This window comes from Enoplosus armatus, chromosome 17 (genome assembly GCF_043641665.1).
Source record: "Enoplosus armatus isolate fEnoArm2 chromosome 17, fEnoArm2.hap1, whole genome shotgun sequence".
Taxonomy (NCBI): Eukaryota; Metazoa; Chordata; class Actinopteri; order Centrarchiformes; family Enoplosidae; genus Enoplosus; species Enoplosus armatus.
This window is the reverse complement of record NC_092196.1, coordinates 2,184,074-2,204,338: the sequence shown is the minus strand read 5'-3', so window position 1 is coordinate 2,204,338 and position 20,265 is coordinate 2,184,074. Positions and strand designations below refer to the sequence as shown.

At 41.6% G+C, this 20,265-nt stretch overlaps 2 protein-coding genes across 2 annotated transcripts; one reads left to right on the top strand and one right to left on the bottom strand.

Annotated features, from left to right (window-relative positions):
• Nucleotides 1–1,863: 1,863 nt before the first annotated feature.
• Nucleotides 1,864–11,430, bottom strand: prkar1aa (protein kinase, cAMP-dependent, regulatory, type I, alpha (tissue specific extinguisher 1) a). The gene is made up of 11 exons (XM_070923441.1): nucleotides 11,376–11,430; nucleotides 9,733–9,920; nucleotides 9,325–9,492; nucleotides 8,203–8,294; nucleotides 8,058–8,119; nucleotides 7,923–7,969; nucleotides 6,499–6,657; nucleotides 6,344–6,404; nucleotides 6,131–6,252; nucleotides 5,401–5,482; nucleotides 1,864–5,184 (listed from the first exon to the last, which is right to left on the bottom strand). The coding sequence occupies exons 2-11, from the start codon at nucleotides 9,904–9,906 to the stop codon at nucleotides 5,012–5,014; spliced, it is 1,140 nt and encodes a 379-aa protein (XP_070779542.1). The 5' UTR covers nucleotides 9,907–9,920; nucleotides 11,376–11,430; the 3' UTR covers nucleotides 1,864–5,011.
• A 720-nt stretch (nucleotides 11,431–12,150) lies between these two features.
• LOC139299783 (actin-related protein 2/3 complex subunit 1A-A) lies at nucleotides 12,151–19,772 on the top strand. The gene is made up of 10 exons (XM_070922683.1): nucleotides 12,151–12,275; nucleotides 13,121–13,248; nucleotides 14,764–14,868; nucleotides 15,166–15,388; nucleotides 15,571–15,678; nucleotides 16,830–17,036; nucleotides 17,305–17,380; nucleotides 18,148–18,338; nucleotides 18,601–18,691; nucleotides 19,562–19,772. The coding sequence occupies exons 2-10, from the start codon at nucleotides 13,185–13,187 to the stop codon at nucleotides 19,565–19,567; spliced, it is 1,071 nt and encodes a 356-aa protein (XP_070778784.1). The 5' UTR covers nucleotides 12,151–12,275; nucleotides 13,121–13,184; the 3' UTR covers nucleotides 19,568–19,772.
• The last annotated feature ends 493 nt before the right edge of the window (nucleotides 19,773–20,265 follow it).

The following is a 20,265-nucleotide window of genomic DNA, read 5'->3' as shown; positions in this document are numbered from 1 at the left end:
TATTGTTATATTATATTTTTCTATTTTTCAGAAGGGGATGAAACTGCTTTTGGACGTATTCGCGGAAACAACTCCCAGGCGGGCATTTCCCATGGCACTGGTCCAGTAACAACTAAGAGCATCATACTGTATAGATCAGCGGTTCCCAACCTGGGGGTCCTGACCCCCCATGATGGGTCATTTAAAACTCATTTGATTAATGTCTATGAAGAAGACAACTAAATCTAAAGTTTATTTTGGAAGTTTATATCTTTATTTATTCATTATAAAGCCAGGCTGCTTGGACTATTAAAGAAAATTACTGAGAGTGAAATGAAAAGAAAATCATAATACGCACATGGAATTGTGCTCCTAAAAATATGGAGGAAAAATCGTCTGGTACATTGCAATATTATATAATTAAATAATAGATGAGGAATAAAGATATTTCAGAAGAAGTAGGCTACTTTTCATAAATAATCCCAAATATGTATTCTCCAAAACTGACAGAGCGTACTCTGGGATCACATTCTGCCATTAATTGTCTACTCTGTGTATCTTCTTCTTCTGTTGATGCAGGAGGAACTCATGGACCATTCCAGAAACAATTGTGGACACATAGAGACCTCTAGTGTTTGATTTAATGTTATTACAACCCAAGTTAGCCGGGAATATTGTAACCCCCCCCCCCCACCTGCTTTGGTGATTTTGGGGGTGTATAGAAAGTCTCCCAAGAAATGTGTAGAAGTAAATGCAATGTTCTCCTTAATGACAAAAAAAAGTGTGTGTGTGTTTGTGTGTGTGTGTGTGCGTGCGTCACTCACATGAATGTACCGGAAGACTAGATGTGGTTATAATCATATTGATAAAATAGATGAATGAATGAAGTGACGCAATCCGAAACTGACAATGAAAAAAATAGATATCGAATTAAAAACATGACTTGCTGGTTATCATAACACTTGCTTCTTCTGCCTGTACTCCTCAGTGCTCCCCCCGCCTTCACCAGGCCAGTCTTTTTACCTGGCAATAGTTGTCATGCAGTCGACATGCAGATTACTGTACTGTACGTCATTGTCTTGTGGGGGGGGGTTGGCAGCTACAAGCGTAAAAGCATTTTAACACCACAATTCCCATAACAAACATATATCTAAATAAATCATAAGAAAACTCAAACCCAATATATTCCAAGTATCTATTTGAAGGCTGGCTTCTTTTTTTGTACGCATGTCACTGCTCTTTCATTCATTTCATGGCGTATTTATGTTTAAATTGTTTTCCTAGGCAACCATTTGAAGCCCTTGTATCTGAAAATGGCAGATTATAATCTGAATACGAATGTCCACCTCCAGGTCCCTCATGGTAGAGAGACAGGTCATGGGACTCCGGTCTGTTTGGCGACGTCCACCTGGATCCGTGTTCTTCTCGTTTACAATTGATCTACAATTCATTCTGTCCTCGCAACATCTACTTCCTGTCTGTCCGTCCGAATCGAGGGTTTAAGGACCGAGGGTATATGCTGTACGGATTGTGCAACCCCCTTGAGGCAAATTTGTGATTTGTGATACTGGCCTCTGTATCAAGACTTCTGGCGCTTTCCCAGTCCATTAAGAGGATTACATCTGGAGCAAGGGAAACAGTACAGCTCTACTCCAGAATTGACTTGTGGTTACTTGCACCAAAACTTTTCGACTCTTCTGGGGTCAGCCTGTACAGTGCGCAAGTAAATGTACTTAGTTTCCACCACTGACTTTGGTCAAACACAAGTGTACCATGTAAGCACAATTATCTAAAATAAAAAAGGTATTAAAAGCACATTAGAATACGGGGCCACTCTTCAGGTCAGGACCTCAAGTTAAGGCAACAACAAACAAAGACACACAATGAAAACGCCGGTCTCTTTATTGCTCGCCCCGCTGTAAGGACGTCCTACAGACCAAATCTAAAAACATACCAACATTTAAGCACAATCACTCCAATCAATCTGAGGAAAGGCACAAAAACTATAGAAAAGAATGGTCCTCTGGGAGAGACTCAGTGCAGGCTTCTGCCTTTGCAGTTTCACGAACACCGACGGTCTGACTGAGTGGAAGCGCAGTGAGCCGTGTTTTTGACCGTCGAAGTGAGTCAGAAATACTGTAAAGTCATAAGACACAGCTGATGAGAACAAATATACAGTACCAAGTCAGGATGACACCATACTTTACATATGGGTGGGTGTACATAAAACAAATCACTACAGAACAAATCAATACACTTGCAAGCCCAAAAAATAAATGTTATGTTGGCGTGTATCTTAATCTGTCAGGTACCCAAAGTTTGCATGGAATCCTCATCCTCCTCTTTATGTATTATTTGATCAGACGGGTTTCTGATTGAAGGTAAGTTTTAGGCTGCATTCCAGTTCTTGTATGGCTGCTTCTGTTCAGACAACACTCGGCATTTGCGAACTCTGGCCCCCCCTCAATAAGGATCCCGTGCGGAAACGCGTTCACATCCCCGAAGGTCAGGCAAAAACAAGACAAAAAGTCAAGTCTTACAAACCCGGAGACATGGGAGTTTCAAAAGGGGAGTTGCATCAAGGGAAATGTAGGATCCCAGGTTTTTGGAGCTCGACATATACTTGGGACTAAGAGTGAGGACATCTCGGGCGTCTTTAATACAACACTGGTTTGTTTGACTTGATTCATGCATGTTGTGAACACGGCTACATTTTAGCAGCTTAAGTGGTGTGTTTATCTATACAGGATTTAAAAAAAAAAGAAAAAAGTTTATCATATCAGTATCATGAAGTCAATTACTGTCCTCTTTGGAGACTCTGCATTTCCTTGAGAATGTGTGTCAGTTACAGCTGCTTCAAAGTTAATTAAGACTTAAGACAGAGACTTAAGACTTTGAAATATGGAAAATCTCATATTTGGCACAAGCTTGGCTGCGATGCCATGTTGTCTTCCATATTTACTGTATTTACTGTAAAGTATGATCTTCCAAGAGGTTCCATTTTTGTTTTTCGTTTTTCTTTTTAAGCATTGACCTGCACTCCCTTTAGATGACAGGTTCAGGCGTACACTAAACAGTGAATTTAACATCATAAAAACATTTTCTCTTTGATTATATAGTTTTGTATATCACAAAATGTGCAAAAAAATATTTATTTATTCTCAATATATAGATATGTAGCAGAGCTGTAAATAGAACATAAGAGCCCATGATGTCAGCAGAGTTATTTGCAGTATCCTTTAACAAACACTGCCAACTAAATATGGGGAATATTTCAACCCAGAAATATAATTGCATTTAAAAGGAAAATGTGAAAATGTAATCATTCCTATTTACTCTATTATCAATTAGATGTTAAAAACAAACAGGAAATACAAAAATGAGATCATGCTGAAAGAGCAGTCTGAAAACCTTCAGTGAAATGGAGGAACCTGAAATGTTTAAATTGAAAAGCTCAATTTAAAATTAGCAATGGGTAATGACAAAGCAAAACCATAAAACAACATGGAAAATTATCAAAATGGTAAAGTTTAACTGAAAATAAATTGTGCATTTAGTTTTTTTTTTTTATCCTTCTCATTTCTCTTCCTGCTAAAAACATCCTCCATACTGTAGGTGTATGGCTGGTACTGGTACTTCTGTCACACTGTGTAACAAGATACAAGAAAAGTAAGTAGATCAAGGTCATGGCAACCCTTTAAGAAAGGTGGGTCTACACCAGGACAACAAATACTGAAGAGAAAAAAAACAAGACTTAAGAGTCTATATAGCCTTGCTAGCTGTCAGGCTGTACTTCGGGAACAGCGGCGCTTTGAGCTAAATGCTAACACCCGTATGCTAACACAGTCTCAACGACAATGATAACATGCTGATGTTCAGCAGATGTTTGCCACCGTAGCTTAGCATGTTAGCATGTTAACATTTGCTAATAAGTCGAGCTGAGGCTGATGGGAATGTCATTAGTTCTGCGGGTTTTTGGTCATAAAGCAAAGTACTGGATACGTTGAAATGTTGACCTGATGATGGGGGGCTAGAAGAAAAGTCGAGAGGATCCCCAAAGGTCCTCTTGAAGGGGGGGGGGGTATGGACCACCACATTTCTATGGCGAATGTATCTAAATAGTTGCAGAGATATTTCAGCCCAGACCAAAGCTGTGGATCAACTGACCAACACTGCCATCCCTAGAACCCCCGCAGCTAGCATGGCTTAAAATAAAAAAAAATTTAAAAACCCCTCCACAAACAGAAGACAGCAGCAGCTAACACAGATAAAAATGTTTGGCGTACCGCTTCGAAAACGCAAAGCCTTCCCTGGTCAGCATCTGGCACAGCATCTCTGTGAACACTGAAGAGCTCCACAGCCAAAACTAAGCCACTAGCTGTGCATTCACACTGACAACACGTCGGACTTAATACCGTAAAACTGATAATGTAGCAATATTTTCGGGTGCTCATTTGCCATCCAACAAATCAGACTGTGGAACAAATGAATCCCTATTTCTATTTTATATCCTGTCTTAATTTGGCTATTTCATCTACACTACGTTTCATTGTGACTATATAATGCTTCACATGATATCTAGATTCATGTCATCTGTGTATTTCATACAAATATTCCCATATTAATGACCTATTTATCAGCATACATAGAATTGCCTTTACATGTCCTGTTCAGCTCTCAGTTCTTTTAGAATGTAGCTGACCTCTGAACTCGCAGTGTGAACACACAGTCAGTCACGGGGACACCACATTTCATTTCATCTCATTTCATTTCAGCTGTGCGTTCAAAGTGTACGCACTATTTGGTATTGGAATATCAGCTCCAGGTGATGACGCAACCCCTCTGACCTCAAAACGTCTGAGGACATAGACACAAATAAAATAAATGAGAAATAAAATAAAATAAAAAAAAGAGGAATAACAGTATTGAAGGGATCTTGTGGGTGTTGTAACATATGTGAGAGAGAGAAGAAGTAGGAGGAAAAAAGCCCTGCAGTAGAGGAAAGGAGGGGAGGGTCTGTGTGCTGACAAGCTCAGACAGAGAGGGAAACGAAGCTGTTGTACTGCTCAATGTTTCTCTTCAAGATGTCAGAGCAGGGACCCAGGACTCGCTCGAACCTTGGCCGGTCCAGTTTGACACACTTGAGGGGTCCGCATGCAACAACAGTGGCAGCACGGGGCCGGTTCATCAACAGGGCGATCTCACCTGAGAGAGAGGGGAGGGGGGGGGGGGGGGTTAGAAAAGACATCACACAAGGTTCACACAGGCATGAGACTGCTGATGATGCCCCGCTTTGACACACACCATGCATCCAATGCTAGCGCCCATCCAGGAAGACAATGTCAGCAGCTAGCTGGTCACACTGGAAAAAGTGCCTCTACTGTAAGATGACAGATTTCTGTCAGGGTTGGTCTGACTCACCAAAGTAATCTGAGGGTCCGAGTCTGCCAACCTCCACAAATTCCTCGTCCTCTGACCGCCTCTGAAGCACCGCTGCTGTCCCCTGACGGCACAACAAGAGACACCTTGAACTACATGTCACAGAAATCAACTTTCAGAAAATCCAGGTCCAAGATGCAGAAGGACTGATTATAAGTCCCGGTTTAGCTGTTACCATGTTAGCGGTGACAAGATTCATCTACCGCAACATCATTTTATCATTTTCCACTGATATTGTTCTGCTAGTGTGTTGAGAAGTTATTCTAAAAGGGGAATTTCTTTCAATATGGTTACACATAACGCATAGTATAACAGGAGGATAAGACGTAGAATGGATGTCACTCCAGGCAAGACAACATACAACTGCAGGCTACTTTATCTGTGATCATACCTGAGTGACTGTATGCCTGCTCAAACACTGATGAAAAAATACTTAAATATGAGTATTTCTCAAAATGCGTTATGCCCAAAACAAACCCACGATTTTAAAATTCCATGACTTTTCCAGGTTTTTCATGGCTGTGCAAGCCCTGTGCATGACATGGAGGCTCCTCCAGTTCTGGTTTCTCGTTTGCATTCACCGTCGCAGGTTCATCTCACAGACAACAACAGTTCCGCTGACGTTGACGTAGACCTAATCAGAGGGTATTTGGGTTGCGTGCCGAACCAAATGCCCTGGGTTTGAATAGTGCTTGCAGAAGGTGGTGTGTACCTCCAGGATGATGAAGAACTCATCGCCAGGCTCTCCCTGCACCACAATTTTCTGGCCATCCTCAAACTGCACCGTCTCTAAGGCGTCAGCCACCGTCAGGCGCTCCCATTTATCCAGAGACTCTGTTCAGGAGCAACACAGGTCAACAAAAACAGGTTAAAAGAACAGCTTTTGTTTAATAACAAGATGACGGAGAACGACCGATGTTCTCACCTAAAATGGACACCTTGCTGAGGAACTCTTCGTACATCTTGCGCTTTCTCAAAGTGCTACCCTAAAAAGAAAAAAAATATAAGAATAATAATTGTAAAAGTTCAACTCATTATTTCCCAGAACGTTTTGACATTTTCCAGGACTGCACAGCATACCATCAATATTCTCCTGTAGCTGTCTCTGTCGATGCCCCACAGCTTGACATTGGACTTGGCCCGGACAGAAGCTGCACGAGGGGTCCCATAGATCAAAGCCAGCTCCCCAAAACTGCCTCCCTCACCGATGTTGGTCACCCATTCATTGTTCACATACACCTAGAAGGAAACAAGAGAGCAGATCCTGTCATTGGCCGGGTCTCTGATAACATGGCGGGGACACACATTTTACATCCACCCATTATAGCAACAATATGGCGAACTGATGCTACTCTGGGTGGAGAGCAAAGTCTCATACCGGTCTATACTGCATCAGCAAGGGTGTGTCATGTGTCCCCAACCTTGTACAACACTGAAAGATCACATACGACTTATGCAACCAATCATATATGACCAAAACCATGTTAAGGTATTTTGATTGAATTATTCTACATCAATTAACTAATTTTATATATCATAGAACAAACAGGCTTATGCCCAAAAAGATGAAACCTGAAAGTATATGGTTAAACTTCCATTACATCGCATGTCTGTGTAACAATGGAGCACAAACACAGTGTAAGTTCTGTATTGCTGCATTAATATACTTTACTGCGACTTGAGGGCAGCAATAAAAAAGCTGAAACACAACTCCACAGAGCAATATATCAGGCTGTGAGTAAAGTGTTGCAGTATTTTTTAGCATCCCTCGACTAAAAGCCAATGGGATTGTTCCATGGGATTTTGGATTATTGCAGAAAATAAGCTCTGTGGCAAAACAGTTTATGATGCTTACACATTTTGTTCAGCAAGATAATCTTCACTAATGAACACCACTTTTATGGGTTTTGAAGCGTAAATGGAATCGCCAGAAGTAAAAAGCTAACGTTATAAGGCTATAAAGGAACTACACCATGGTCGCATGACTTTAACGTCCCCCCCACTAAGCTTCACTTTTAGGAGAATATAGATAGATATAGATATATAGACAGATAGATACACAATATAAACACAACGAGGCTGTAAAGGCGGACTAGTGAGTAGATGACTTTCCGTGTTCGGCGTGACGTTTAACGTCCGCGACAACCTCTGTAGTCTCATTTAGCCGCTTGTTAGCAAACGCCTTTTTTAAGACACGTAAAAGCTTCAAAATTCAAGAGTGGGGGTATCTACTGACGTATTTTATGTCGTAGAACAGAACATGGATATCTCTTAAGCTTGTGTTAACCACAGACCTTATTTCAGGCATCTAACCAAAAACCCATTCAGAAAAACCCATCGACTTCCAGACGAGGGAACCGGAAGTGTACTCATTCCTCTAGTCTTAGTAGAATATATTCTTCGTTAGTTTCAGTGGTTTTAGTCTTGTTAAAATTCTTAATAAACATTGGCAGATGTCTTTCTAGAGTTCAAAACTGCACAAAACCATAAGAAAGAGATCTTACATCCATCTCTCCCTGGTCAATAACGTAGAAGTTGTCTCCCTCATCACCTGGAACAGGAGCAATGAAAAGTCCCATGAACGAATGAACCAAAGAAAAACACAACAATCTCCATTTAAAAATAGTGTTAAAGCTCACCTTGTTGGATGACTGTTTCTCCAGCAATGTAGTTGACAGAAAACATTGCATCAAAAATGTCACTGGAGGGGCAGAAAAGAAGCTGATTAGCTGTAGATGCTTTGAAAAGGGTTGTTAACCTACCAAACTGATTGAGGCTCATTACCTCCTCTCATTGTCATCCAAGTGGGCAAACAGCACGTTCTTCTCCATGGCTTTGGCCAGGGCAGCCATGCTCTTGTAGTCTTTTGGGATGACCTAGGGTAAAAAATCTTGTTTAGATTCTTCTGGTACGTTTCAGTGCATATTAAGGCTGATATACTTCATCAATCAAAATCAATATTGCAATGATCAAACAAGTCAAATGGGTGGTCTGTGTCCTCTAATGGCCCTCTTTTGCTATTACACAATAACTGACCATTATGTCACTGCTGTGCTCACATTTAATATTCTGTTTTTCTTAAAAGGTGTATATTAATGTTAATGGATATGATTAAAGCTGCAGTAATTTAATGTTTGGCCACTTGGGGGCAGCGGAACAAGCTGAAAACTCAACTTCTGAAACACCTTATAAGAAGTTATGCTGAACATGTTAGCAAACAGTGTCCTATTTACACATCCAGCAGCCATTAGAAACATTAGGACTCATTTGGAGTCGCGTTTGTAAGTAAGAAATGGCAACTTTCAAGAGCAGAGACGTCACAAAGAGCTTCACAAAAGAAAAATGGCAACCAACATACGTACAGACACTAAATAGAAAAAGAAATGGTCCACAGTGACCACAGATCTTAATAAAGGGAGACAGTTCCACTGTTTGGAAGCTACAACCTCAAAAGCACAGTCCCCTTTAGTTTCAAGCCTAGATCGAGGAACAACCAGCAGACCCTGGTCAGAGGACCTTAGAGACCTGCTGGTAGGGCTGCAGCAATTTCATTTTCAATTCGATTTTATATATATATAGCGCCAAATCACAACAAAAGTTATCTCATGACCTCACACACAGAGCAGGTCTAGACCGTACTCTAGTAGATCTCTAACGTTAGCGGGTGTCGGACCACGCAGTGCTCTCTGTGTCATCACAAGGACGTTCATTTGAATTCTGAATTTGACGTCAATGGCAACTGAAATAGTCCCCAGACCTACAGCCTACAGACTAGCTTAGCAGCAACATTCTGGACCACGTGCAGATGATCCAGGCATGTTTTGCTGAGGCAACTGAAGAGGAAGTTACAATAATCAAGAAGGGACCATGAGAATGAATGAAAACATTAAAGTTATCACCACTGACCTTTCTGACATAGGAGGCAGCATCTTCCTCTGTGTACACCTCGGCACTGATGGCTCCTCTCCGGCTCCGACCCCTCACAACAGGGTTCATAGGTGGAGAAACTTCGTCCTCGCGGGAGTCTGACCGAGAGCTAGACTTCTGCTGCGAAGCCATCTGCAGGGCCTCCTCCTGCTGGGCGAGATGTACACAAACCACACCTGAGACACTCAAAGAATAATAGACAGCATGTGCAGAAAGCATGAATTCTCACAAACTGAATTTCATGATGGATCCTTAAACCAGCATCAATACATTTTGTTGTATTTTATATTAACAGTAAACCAAATGAGCCTGTGTAATGTAAAAGGGATGCTCACAGCACAGATACTGTATCAGAGAGAGCTTTCTGTCACAAGTGTCAGCACCCACCTTTTCCAGTCTTTTGAAGTAGTCCCTGAGGAAGGCCATCGGCCGGTCAGGCCGGGCCGTGCACAGCTGTATGATGCAGTCCTTGAGCAGTTGCTGGATATTGTGCTTCTGGACATACTGCTCACACTCTCGGAGGCTCCGCTCCTCCTCGCTGCTCGTACTGCTTGATGCCATCTTTGTCTTGTGACCTGGAAGGAGACGAGAGGGAAAGACGCTCACGAATCAGGAAGCTGTCTTCTGTCATTCTGTATTGATATTCAATTTTACTTAAGGACTTTACCAATTGAAAGTAACAAATAGCATGCACAGTATGAAGAGGCCAAAGCAACAGCCCTTCCTCACGCTCCATTCCCATTGATAATCGGAGGAGAACGTCATGACAACCTTTGTGTCAGTGGTTTCATGATGGTTTTCCTAACAGGTTAACAGAACACAGCCTCTCATAATTATAAAAGTTCCTTTAGCCCTTTATAAGGGGAACATGTACGCCATACTATATTCAATATGGAAATTACGTAAATGAGGGCTGAGCAATACAGCTAAAAAGTGTACACAATATAGATGTTTCATTTCAGTCGATATTGATAATTATTAATATCCATCGGGAGCAACTTCGGGTTCAGTGTCTTGCTCAAGGACACTCGAAACATAAAGTAGGGGAACAAACCCCCAACCAACCACTGCGCCACCATGCCGCCTAATCACCTTACTTTGGATTTAACAATTTCCTCACAATGCATTTGGGTGAAACTATCGAACACCTCACCAAGCTATACTCTTACTGCTATTGATGAATCACCGGTGTATGTCACTATTGTTTTATCGCCCAGGCCTAATGTAAATGATTCTCGACTTCGATTCATGCCTTGAATAATGTGACCAGGGCCATTACACCAATACATAAAGTCAACTACTGCTGGATGATAAAACAATAAGGATAATTATGTAAATATGTTTTCTAGGGTTAGGGTTTTCTTTTAGTACTGTATGCAATGGAATTATACCACACACCAGTTGTTATTTCAATTATTTACAGTCAAACCAAGACAACTGCAAAATTTAATTTTTTTTTAAAAGTTTAAAAATGTGGCTACAAAGATTTAACACTGCCTACACACAAGCTTGACTGCCCTGGGGCCCCAGACATCCACGGACAAAGTTAACTTTTATTTTTGATATTGAAGTACAGTGCGCCGACACTTTACATCCCGTTACAGTGCAAGTACCTCCAAATAGTAATGTTGCTAGTTCAGTAGCTACTCGAGTAGGTTGACATTAGCTGAATGTGACGTGCGTTAGATTAACAGTTACTAAACACTAGCTAGCTATAGTTAGCTAACGTTACTTTCATCTGGGTAATGTTACAGTAGCTAACAAGACCAGCTTGTTGGCTGTAAACGAAACGTCAGTTTGTGCGATACTGATGAAAAGTTACGATTATTACACCTGAAGAGTTCTCATGATTAGCCATCTTGGATACCAACCACTTAAACTAGCTTAGCGAGCTAACTGTTCGCCATCCTCAGTTCCGTATCAAAACAATGGGGGGGAAAAACCCACCCTTACATACGAAACAAGTGTCAAGTTTTGGCATAAATGTGTGACAATTAACTATTAACATTAGAAACTGAGAAAATCCTCACCAAATATGGAATGACGTGTGTCCCCCTGCTTGTTTTTCTTCTTGAAAGCGGAGAACTACCACTTCCGCCTGGATTCTTTCACAATAAAAGTGTCCCCTCAAAAAAAAACAAAAAAAACAAAAAAAACAGAATTGAGACTGAGAAACTTCCTGATTTCACAAAAAAACAAATTACTAAACAACAAATTGCAAATACGTATTTATTCTATACAATCATGACAGGCCCTCGTATTTGGTCAGAGTATACCAGACGATAATTAGATGTTAGATTGATAATTGATTGACCGGTTCAATCCGTTTTCAAACAGAAATACCAATACCAGATGAGGATTTCAGCTTCTTTCAGTTTTATGTCATTGCAAATTGCAAATCTTTGGATTTTGGATTGTTGGTCTGACAACAAAAAAAAAGCTATTTTAATACACTGCCATATATATTGGGCATGTGGCACTATTTTGTGACATTTTAGAGAGAAAACTATTTATCAATGATGTGACCAAAATTCAGTGGATGCATCACTGAAAGTATAATAAGTGACTTAGTTACACAGATAGCTTTAAAGGCAAATATATATATACACAACTAAAAGGGGTTGCTTTTGTTTGTGTTGGTGTGTATATATTGGTGGCTGCCGGCCTATGGTGATAGCCACCCAGAGATTGTGGTTTATCACAACAAACTTGCTCCAGATTGAGATGCTTGCTCAACAGCTATTAGCAGACACGCCCACCTTTCCTTCACTGCCTTCCCTTCACTGCCTTCCCTTCATACCACAGTTACTTCCTTCACCCAGTAAGACTGCACAGCTCCATTCGTGTCGACTGCCCAGAGTCCACGAATACAGCCCCGAACCTCTCACAGCCACCACAAATTCAAACCTGACAACATATATTCAGCAAAGGTAAGCAATGCCCTCTCATTGTTTTGTATCACATCTAATCAGCTTTCCTGATTTTTGATCACAGGAAAAACTGGTTTAGGCTTACCATCTGGTCCATACAGCTGCTATTATTCCATTCCAGACATTCTAATGTCTAATCTAATGTATGTGGCTTGTCATCAATTATTCTCTGCTTTTGTCTGTTTGATAAGGCAGGGTAAAAAAAAAAAAAAAAAAATACGACACCGAGAGTAATGCTTGGAATGTTCTCTTATGTGCCAGTCTGAGGTAGTATCTTCTCAGGCTCAAAACCTTTCAAACTGTTAGGAACTAACTTCCTCTTTGCCTTGTGATGATAATGTAAACCTGTAACAACTTGACATCTCTGTATTTAAAAACAGAAACAAACACACACACACACACACAAAGGATTGTTTCTTTCTGTCAGGATTAGGTTATCGTTAGAGGACAGAGAGAAATACAGTCGAAATAGCCTGAAGCCTGTTTGCACAGTGTGCACCACACCTGATAAATGTGTGCTCTTATCTCGCAGTCATTACTCACGTAGATTTACTCATGAGTTAAAGGGAACGTTATAGCAGACAGTAAACACATGCACACATACTGTAAGTCTGCCCAGAAAGTGGATTTACCCACTTTCTTTAGGCCAAGTGTCCATCACAGTAAATTACACTAATCTGTGCTGATTTAGTAAAGGACTTTATGATCAAATAAAAGTAAGAGGGGCACTAATATGTCAACCCAAATACAACAAATTAGCTGTGCTTAGTCTGTAAAAATCATGTTTCACCACAAAGTGTCTGTCCCTGTCCTCCTCCCTGATCTCATCCTGGGACGTGCAACAGCGCATCTGCAGGCCATCCGTGACAGCAGCCACATTCCTGCAGCGTCTCCTGCCTCTGTTCAGACATGTCGCTCTACAGTTTTGGCCTGGAGCCACTCTCCTGCCACACCTGGAACAAAGACAGGACCCGTAGGTGAAACAGCAAAACACAACCCAACCTGGCTGCATGTCCTTATAGGGAAACACATGTGTATGTGCACCTATTTGCAGACATAAACGCGTAGACATCACAAGCACGTATGCTTTCTCCACAACGTATGGGTTCAATACAGGGTGGGACCACGCTTGCGAAGCAGAATGCAGATTTATTTTCTTCCTCCTCTTAATTGCATTAATGTTGCCTAGAGAACCGCAGGGAAATCTGATTATCAATACAGGAAATGGACTCAGAAAGCATTGCTTCATGCATCTGACTGCACCTCAGTTGCAGGATGTGTACTGCTGTTTTTGTACTTGATATAAGAGTTCTTGTTGAACACTTAAGTGCATCGTCACTGACTTGTTTTACACACTTTACATCAGGCCTTACTGACCCCAGTTTCACTGTTGTTGTTGCATTATGCACTATTTTATGTTAGTCACTTAGTTGGGTGGTGGACTTTGGTCCATGACAAGGTGTCTCAACAAGAGTCCACAGCCATGCTAGCAGGACTGTGAGGCCATACTTAAGCACAGGATTGCTTTGCGCTAATGCCAATGACAGCATGCCAACATGCTCACAGGGACAGTGTTATTGTGCTAGTATAATGTTTCCCATGTTTGCCGTCTTAGTTTGGTATGTTAGCATGCTAGCCTTTGCTAATTAGCATTAAACACAAAGTACAGCTGAGGCTGATGGGAATGTCATTGGTCCTGCAGGTTTTTGGGTCATAAACCAAAATTGAAATGTTGACCCCGACAAGGATCACCAAAGTCATTACAATTCATCCTCTGGCGAACATGAAGGTCTGAACCACATTGGCAATGGCCATCCATCGAATTGCTGTTGAGTTCTTCTAGTGGCATTATCAGGACAAATTTCCACTTGTACACGGTACATATCAAAATGTAATGGGAACACCGTCTGCAAATTTAAGGCACAATGATGCATCACGAAGGAAGCACGCGGGTATTGAATCCTCAAAAACAGGCACACAGACATCACCAGTGGCTTCATTAATCATGTGCATTAATAGATCATTGAATCAGAGTGCTGTCCTGCTGCTGATTTGTGTTCCATGTGGTGATCCACTGACCTTCCCTTTATCGCCACCCTCCAGACCAATATTTCTAATTGTGCACACCATAACATTAAATGTAATGGGCAGATCACTATGAAATTCACTACAAGAACATTCATGCTCCTCAGAGGACCTCTTTGAACTCTTGACATGACCTTCCTACTAAATAACTTTGCATGCATAATAACTAATGGCAAGATTGCCGTGACATTTTCCTGGATATTCACAAGCTGAACCCCCATTCATTTTGAGACCCTGCACCTCTCCGTCACACATTTGCTGGACTCTTTCACACTCCTTCGATGAAGAACCGCTCTGAATTCGATAACGAGATGACCCTGTCATATTTGTTGAAGCTTTATTACTATTACAAAGTGGTTACAATTACAATGCTGAACGTTTGTGCACACATATTCCTCTACAGAGATCGCGGTGAGTCCTAACAACAATGTGGTGAACATCTATGAGAAGAAAGGCAAAGAGTGGGTCAAGATCCATGAGCTGACTGAGCACAGCGGACGGATCACAGGTACTGTGACTTATAACAATCCAACAGCGACTGAGAAAGAGGTGGAATGCGACTGCAAAAGCAGTTTTGGTGTCACACCTTTTCTGTTGGAAGTGTTTGGGTACTTTTTGGTTATACTGTAAAAACACCTCAGAGCAATGATACATTTGAGTTCAAATGTTCCAATTTTTTTCCCCCAAGTAAAATAAAAATATATGATTTGTTAGCGAAAGGGGGAATATAATTCCTAGCAGGAAGCATTGCATCGCTCATTGATCCTTTGACACTTTGAGTAGATATTCATATTCATGTCCATAGGCATCGACTGGGCCCCGGAATCCAACCGCATTGTGACATGCGCCTCTGACCGCAACGCCTACGTGTGGACTCTGAAGGATGGCGCGTGGAAGCCCACCCTGGTCCTGGTGCGCATCAACCGTGCGGCCACCTGCGTGAAGTGGTCACCGCTGGAGAACAAGTTCGCCCTGGGCAGCGGAGCTCGTCTCATCTCTGTCTGCTACTTTGAGAAGGAGAACGACTGGTGAGTGATGCGTGATCGAATCAGAACTATTTAAGTTTTGTACGTATGAGACTTGAACTGATATCGGTTTTTGAAGATGATTTTCCTCAATAGTGTTGGAGGATGGTGCTCAGTCTAGACACAATATGCTTCTTACCTCTTACCGGATGCACATTTTGTACTATTCTCCCTCCCCCTTTCAGGTGGCTGAGTAAGCACATCAAGAGGTCTGTTCGCTCCACAGTCCTGAGTCTGGACTGGCATCCCAACAACATCCTACTGGCAGCTGGGTCTGCAGACTTCCACTGCAGGTGAGACAGCTACCAAGACTGGGATGTAAAGAAGGGGAAGCAGACTAGAGTCTTAGTCCTCCACTAGAAAATATAAAGAAGTTTAGTCAAGTTAGTCCAGAGCTGGAGGAGGAGCATTTCTGGGATTTGGGAGTTCCATTAAGTGGTATAACATAATCAGCAGCAACAAAGCAACAAGCATTGTGTGTGTGTATCACAGCCCGATATATCTGATATTGTATATTTGTTTTTAAAGGTTTATCTTTCTTTCTATCTCCAGTAGGAACCAATGGGGCTTGGGCAGGTTGGGGGAAGTCAGAGACTACTGAGACACATTGTTGGTTTTGGTCTTTGATTTGTTGATTATATAAATCTATTCTTTTTTTACTCACTTGGGGGCAGCGGAACAAGCTGTAAACACAACGCACAAAGTTGTAATGGCAAACTTGTTATACACAGTTGCCTGTTTACACATCCAGCAGACACAGAGCAACATTAACCTTCATTTAGAGTTATAATTGATATTGATTAGTGCAGCTTTAATTGTATCTATATATCTGTATTCTATATTCATATCTATATATTTAATGAAATCTTTCCCTTATTGGATGTTGAAGGTTTTGTATATAACAATAAAAAAGGGACCTCCAAAAGTATATAGAAATTATGAGATATTTAAAAGACATTCTTTTTTTCAAATACATCAAACAATGGGCCTCATGCGGGTTTGCAATATCCGAAGATATGTCCTTTTATTTTTGTTCGTATCCACGATTTGTTCTTATTTTGTCAGTTACTCATTGATTTCTGGGATTCGCCAACGTCAGTACTGACGTTCTGGAAAATCACATATTCACTTTAAGTTTATTTAGCGGTACCTCGATTCCACTACAGCTGAAGTTCTTCTTCTTCTTACCTTTTTTTGGTGGCATCGCTCCAATTCCTGGGCTTGAGACTGCCTTTATATAGTGTTTAGGGGGGGCGTTACCTATGCTAACAACAAACAATCGGGCCATTCGCCTTCAATTTATAATCAAGTGGGATTTATCATCCAGCACACCTGGGTAAGAGCAGATCTGGATGGTTAAGAACGTGTGGTGCATCTGGAGTTGACTTGTCACAACAGAAAATTAAGAGGAAAATATGAAAGATCTCCATGCTGCGCTTCTCAGGGTTTTCTCAGCCTACATCAAGGACATCGAGGACAAGCCCGGACCCACTGCCTGGGGGGCCAAGATGCCTTTTGGGGAGGTGCTGCTGGAGCATAAGGACTGCGGAGGCTGGGTGCACAGCGTCTCATTCTCCCACAGCGGAGACCAGCTGGCCTGGGTGGCCCACAACAGCAGCATCACCGTGGTTGACGCCGCCCAGGGGAAGGAGTGAGTACTGCTAGTAGAATCAGAATCAGAATCAGAAACTGTTTATTGCCAAGTAACATACATTACAAGGAATTTGCTGTGGTCTGAAAATTCCTTGTACAGAGTACAGAGCCACGTATTTAGTCAGTGATTAGTATGATCAGCATCAACGTTCAGCTACAATAGTAATGAGGCCTGTCACAAATGGATCAATGACCAGAGATCCACCGGTAGTTTCCATTTCCAACATAAATCAGCTTCTCTACCTTTCTGACCTCTGTCCATCCAGGGTCACCCAGCTGACCACCAACCACCTACCGCTGCTGAGTGTGCTCTACGTCAGCCCCACTGAGATTGTTGCTGCGGTAACTACCACCTGCTGTGTGTGTGTGTGTGTGTGTGTGTGTGTGTGTGTGTGTGTGAACTATCACTAACTTGGCAGAGCTTTGTAGCATTTTTTAAACCCGTCTGTACACTACCTGCCCCCCACCAATCAGCGCACAGACTCAGTTCGAGGCCAGCTGGTGAACATAATGGAGCATTTAGCTAACCAGATATACCAATGTTGCTCTGTGTAAATAGGCAACTGTTTGCAAAAGCATGAGCCATGTCAACTTTATATGGTGATAATATGTAAATGTTGTTGGGGTTTTTTCAGCTTGTGTCTGCTACCCCCCATTTGGGCACAAAAAACAAAACAAAAAACATTAATGTAAAATTAAAAGTACAGTTCCCCTATGTGCATAAAGAACAAATATCTGAATACTAGCCTCAAGCACAGGTATATGGGTGCTTTCAGATGAAAGAAAAATATTTCGTTTAGTTTGAGGTCTCCTTTTAGAAAGAAAACATTCATCAGCAACAAGTCATGACTGACTAATTCACTTTATTTAATTTTCCCCCCCTTATTATGAAGAAAGGCGAAGATTTGCCCACGTTCTTATAATTTGAATTCTTATAGAAAAAGGTAGACAAGGACTGAGCTATCCAAATTCGAATCACTTTTGTCTTCCTCACAGAATTTAAGGGTACTGGATCCTTCAAAATATAACTTTCGCTCTTATTTGAGGTTGTCAAATTTGGATACTGATGTACTTCTTTGTACTTACATCCGTCATCTCTTTTCTGTTAGGGTCATGACTGTTGCCCCTACCAGTTCACCTACAAGGGTCCAGGCGCTCTGGAGTTTGTGAAGAAGCTGGACATCCCCAAGCAGACCTCCAGGGGCAACATCTCTGCCATGCAACACTTCCGCAACCTGGACAAGAGGGCCACTGAGGAGGACAGCAACGAGCTGGGCACCCTTCACCAGAACAGCATCACGTAAGGGGCCGCTGCTGTTTCCCTTTAAAGTAGCATTAGAACCTCCTTGGCAGAGGTACATTTAGCGGGATTTCAGGTAAAATTTGGTACCCGGCCCGACCTTGTCTTGTCGTTTTGCTTTCCTAGTTGTTACTCAATGATCAACAGTTCTGCAATGGACCAGCTATGGCTGCTGTGAGGTTTTTTTTTTTTTTTTATGTTTATATAAAACCTTTACAGTTCAGCTTTTGTAAGCCTTGTGTGCACATGTTGTGTCCCACAGGCAGCTGTGTGTTGTATCTGGGGAGAAAGCCAAAGTGGAGAAGTACAGCAGTGTGGGTCTGGATGGAGCCATGGTGATCTGGGATTTTAAGGTACATGTGTCCAACTCTATCTTCAATACAAAACAGAAGCTGTGATTTAGTAATTTGACTATTACTGAATAAGTGTATTTATATGCAATTATCTTAAATATTGACCCTTTACAGTATTTTTAATTGGAGGTATTTACTGTATTGAAGGTGGATATTCTGCAAATAATCACATCAAATATAGTTATTTGATTCCTTTAATGGAAATGAGTCATTCTGGAAATATAATGGAAAATGTGATCACATATCTTGACATAACTCTATGACACAGAGCAAAATCCATTGGGGATGAAGACCATGAGATGGGGATTAAAGCTCCGGAAAAATAAAATCTAGTAGATGGAACTTGGAGTCAAGATTGTTTTGTGAAAAAGCCAAAAGATATGTTGTAATTTAGCACCAGTAATATTGGCGACAACAGTTTCCAGTGTCAAGAATGAAGCGATGACACATTTCACCTTCACTGACATTATGAGCACAAACAGTATACCTTCAGTTTATTCATGTCATTCATAGTTATTGTTACGCCGCCTCAGTCATCATACATTATTATTATTACAGGTGAACGCAGATTGATCTGCTTTCCAAATCCTCAAAATACTGAGCTTGGAGGGATTTAGGTGCACTGTAACATAATAATGTTAAAATTTTTGAATGACGGGTCGACAAATGTTGTTTTTTGGTTTTTTTTAATGAATAGTGTCATTCAAGAGACCCATGAGAGACTTTCATGCTGACAACATTCTGCAGGAAGCACTGATCGAAGTATTGAATGTCTGCACCGGGAATCAGCTATCAGCTGCAACGTGATGCTACTGCTGTATGCCTTCAAAAGGATCAATTCTAACATTCTTGTTCTCTTATTGTTCTTAGCACTGAGACACCCCAGGTTCTGTCGGCCCTTGGGGTGTCAGAGGGCGAACCAACCAACACATCCTGTCAACCACTCTTTTGTGGAGCATAACTGCCAGTGGAACCCCCCCCCCCCCCCCCCTCCCCCTGCATAAACATGGAACGACCGGTGTGCTTTGTGATATTTGTCAATGGAGACTGAAATAAATAAAGATATTTGCAGGCCAGACAACGCAGTGTAAATGACTTGTTCCTCACACGTTTGTGTTCGTATGTTCAGTGTATTGACTCATTTTGAATGTTTGATGTGTTTCTATAGGTTAGTACTTCATTTTGTGACACTAATCCACTGCCGCTATTTCACTTCCTGGTAAACGAGCACCTCACTGGTCTTCACTTCACTACCCAGCCTATGAAAACTGTTGTATATCTTCTGTGGCTCTGAAGGAGCTTTTCCAAAGTCACTTCTCACTACTGCCCCCCTCTGGATTCAGGTTAGGATAACGGTGGGGGGGAAAGGCCATGGGGGGGATTTGTGGTTTTGATACCTGCCATACAGCAGACAGCAGTGCTTCGGGGGCCCCTTGACTTCTTCAACACGGGATAAATGAGTCATATAGATTTCATAAAGCATATCAGTCGCTTTATTGGGGATTTAATCCCTTGACAGAGAAACGTGTCAAAATCGTCATTAAAAAAGTCAGACATTTACAGCTCCCGTGCGT